At 48.2% G+C, this 3,850-nt stretch overlaps 1 protein-coding gene across 1 annotated transcript; it reads right to left on the bottom strand.

Moving 5' to 3' along the window:
- Window positions 1-1,662: 1,662 nt before the first annotated feature.
- Window positions 1,663-3,086, bottom strand: LOC123440304 (peroxidase 2-like). Its single transcript, XM_045116880.1, has 2 exons — window positions 2,701-3,086; window positions 1,663-2,596 (listed from the first exon to the last, which is right to left on the bottom strand). Exons 1-2 carry the CDS (start codon window positions 3,034-3,036, stop codon window positions 1,850-1,852), a joined length of 1,083 nt encoding a protein of 360 aa, XP_044972815.1. The 5' UTR covers window positions 3,037-3,086; the 3' UTR covers window positions 1,663-1,849.
- Between the last annotated feature and the right edge of the window lie 764 nt (window positions 3,087-3,850).

Below are 3,850 nucleotides of genomic sequence, written 5' to 3'. Positions count from 1 at the left end.
ACCAAGCCTCTTTATTAAGGGCATATTTTCTAATCTTTCGAATCTTCAATCGCATTGCATCCATCTTGATCTTGTGATCATCGACGACATCAGCAACATACAACTCCAATTTCATCTTCTCTTCTTCAATTCTTTTCAATTTTTCTTTCAAATACTCATTTTCTTTTTCAACTAAATTGAACTTCACGACAATAGGGTCGGTTGCAATTTCCGTTTCACATACCTCCTAGATAAAAATATCTATGTCAACTTGATGGGCATAATTATCATATAAACGAGAAATGACACAAATAGTTATAAAAGAGAATATACCACATCCGGATCATAAATCGGACGAGAGCCGACGGGGACGGATATCAAGACCATGGCACTATGTATAACAAACAATCATACAAGTAAGAAAACTATCTAAATTATACAACTAAGATTTTTGTGGAATAAAAAGGATAAGAACAAGAGGATCACCAAGGTGGTGCCAGCGACGAGACGGTGCGGGCAATCGACGATGGTTAGGACGGGGACGATAAGGCACTAAGTAAACCACACCTACACATATGCAACCTAAGAAGTTAATTTGAGTTCAAATTGCATATAAATCAAATAAACTCCCACATAATTACTCCCAAACTAAAACCCGCAAATCACTATGATTATAGAGCATTGAATGAGCTAATCTAGCAATGAGAGATGAAAGGACAAAGTTGCTAACCTTTGTGAATATTTGGATGGATGGGGTGCCTCAAATCTTGACAAATCTAGGAAGAAATTGAGGATGAACTCGAGCAAGGGAAGAGAACATAGGAGAGAAAGGAGAAAACAGAGAGCTTCCGCTTGGGCCGGATGAAGCACTATTCATAGTGATACTTTTAGTCCCCGTTGGTGATACACACCGGGACTAAAGATCTATCTCTAGTCCCAATTTGTATTACCAACCGAGACTAATGGCCCTCGCAAGGGCCCCAGCCTTACAAGACCCTGCCACCATCCCTTTAGTCCCGGTTGGTAACACCAACTGGGACTAGAGGTCCCTAATAAATCGGGACATAAAGCATGCCTCATGAACGAGGATTAGTGGCAGCATTAGTCCCGATTCAAAAGCAAACCGGAGTAATGCTTCGAACCAAAACCCTGTTTTCTACTAGTGCATCAACATTGATAACTTACTTAGACGAGACATGATAACTATTTTGGACTTGCGGAGGGGGAGGGGGTTGTTGTTGAAAAATTACATAGTAAATTATGTATAGAAAGCATGATAAAATACGCACAACCAAACTGATAACTCACCCACAAATAACATGGTAAGTTTGATCCGGGATGGGTTGTTTGAAAACATATCCCCGATAATTTTTTTGTTGATAGCAAGGTGCTATACGCATAGTATACATGATAACTGCCTCATGCTTTAAGCTGCTTGTACTCTGGTTATCAGCCTTATCATGTATAGTTATCATATTGCTCATACTATATTTATCACGTTGGTAATTTTTCTCACAGAAATAAGAAAGGTTCAAATAACATTGCTTATTTATAATAAACAACAACTAAAGGTGGCTTATTTAGTTGCTTATTGGGCTCAAAGTCTAATGAATAGACTTGGGCTCAAATTCCCATTCTAGCATTTCAATTTTATTTTCATATCGACTGACTGGAGTGTTAGCATAGTCCTGTACTGTATACCTTTATTAACACACTGACACACACATAGGCACGCACGAGCGCAGGCACACACAGAGTTTTAGTAGTATGAGAAAGCCAACAATGACAGCACCTAGACGGAGTTACATCTCATCGTCGGGCGATTCCGCCATGGAGCCAGCCAATCAACCCGCATTACTACTAGGCAACGTTAGTTGTTGACTCTGGAGCAAACCTTCCTGATCTCTGCGCCTTGCTGGTTGCCTATGGTCTTGACCTCGATTTTGCCCATATTCTCCATGGCTCTCTCGAACTTCCTCTCCCACGCCTCGGGCATGTTCGCATTTTCTTTCACCTCCTTTATTGTTTCTGTCGAGCTGAGCACAGCGTCCGAGGTGAACAACACTTTGTTGTCGATCACGTTCTGATAGTACTGCTTGTCCAGGACGTCGGGGGTCATGTAGTCCTGGTCCACGTTGGTGTTGTCGTTGCCGTTGCACTGGCCCTTGAGCTTGGCGGCAAATGCCGGGTCCATCTCAGGGAAACGGCTGGAGAAGAACATGCAGCGGGCGCTGCCAATGGTGTGTGCACCGGAGAGCGCGATCATCGCCTCAGAGTTGAGTCCTTTGGCAGTGAAACTCTCCTGGAGCTGCGCGGTGTTGGAGAAGGGCCCGGGAAGCTGGTCGGTCTCGGTGGCGAAAGATTCGCGCCCGTCGTAGCGACCGCCCGGCATCGCGATGTTGATCCTGCGGTCGCTGAGGATGTAGGACGCGTCGCGGGCGGCGAAGGCGACGATGTCGGCGCATGAGACTGTGTTGGGGCAGACGGCCTCGATCGCCGCCTTTGCCTCTTCGATCACCTCGAATCCTCGTAGGCTGTTCTTGTTAGGAGGGCCTTCCCTCTCCGTGTCGCTGTTCTTGGAGTTGGTCGTAGTGAGGAGGACGGAAGCATCGCACCCCTGGATCATAATGAACATGTTGATCTTGTTAAACGACAATGCATTTAGTACTATGTACTCCGTACGTAAGAATCAACGAGCTGTGTCGTGTCTCCTGTGTGTACCCGGACGAAGCAGTCGTGGAAGAAGAGACGGATGAGCCCCGCGCCAATGCCGCGGTTCGCGGCCACGGCCTTCTCCACGGCACCCCTCACGATCCCTTCCGCACCCGGGCAGTACGACCTCGACGTACTGCTGTTGTAGTTGTAGTAGCCGTAGACGAGCCCTAACCCCGAGGGAGGAGGGGCCGGCTTCCGCGGAATGCCGGAGCCGCGGCAGAGCAGCGTGTTCAGCAAGGGTAGCCTCAGCCAGCCGTTGAAGCAAATGGTGACACCCTCGCACGCCGCGGGCCCGGCGAGGAACGCCACCAAGACGACGAGCGCTGCGAGCTTAGTTGCCATCTTCTTTCGCACTAGCCACTAGAGAGATGGCTGTGTCGTGTGTTGTTTGCTCCGGCTGGGTTACGGGTGGCATATTTGTAGGTCGTCCCGGACGGCGCGCGACCACGACGAAGGCAATGACGTATGGGCTCGGCCGCGTTTCGTGGGCGGCGCATGTTGCGATGGACGCGAATTTCCGTCGGACAGCTCAAGCGGCTGACCGGCGACGTTCGACGGATCAAGTTGGGCTTGTTGTATTACTGACTGATTGAGCGTCGGCGGTCTGATCGGCCTCGAGATTCCCGGTGCCGGTGTGCTGGCGCGGTACGTGCCTCCGCCTTGCTGTCCTCGCCGGACTTGTTCATTGCGTGGAAAACAACAACGCCAACAACCATTCCATGCAGATGCAGGCATGATGTGCTATGTATACAGCTGCTGTTCCTAACCGGTCGCATTAACTCTGGCAGATATCGTTTGACATTCGCATGGATCACGGGCGCTGTCAGAGCAGTAGTATACTCTCCTAGTGGTTAGTGATGACTCCTTGTAACTACAGTTAGGCGAAGGTGCTTTTATAATTTACACGCATTATGCATGCGAGTGCTTTTAGTGGTTTATGAGATGCTCTTGCATTGCTAGGGGTGTGTGCACGACTGCACGTGGGTGTGTGCGTGCGTGGATGCGCTTGGGTGTGCGCTATCCATAGCGAGAGAGATATAGGTATTCCCCCGTTTTGGTGTATAAAATTATTCATAATGGCAGCAACATAGCTAGTACTCTCTTCGTCACGGTTTAGAAGGCACAGTTAGACTTGCGTGCGTTTTTAAAATAGATA

The sequence above is a fragment of the Hordeum vulgare genome, chromosome 3H, assembly GCF_904849725.1.
Source record: "Hordeum vulgare subsp. vulgare chromosome 3H, MorexV3_pseudomolecules_assembly, whole genome shotgun sequence".
In the NCBI taxonomy this organism is placed as follows: Eukaryota; Viridiplantae; Streptophyta; class Magnoliopsida; order Poales; family Poaceae; genus Hordeum; species Hordeum vulgare.
This window is presented reverse-complemented; position numbering and strand designations above follow the sequence as displayed.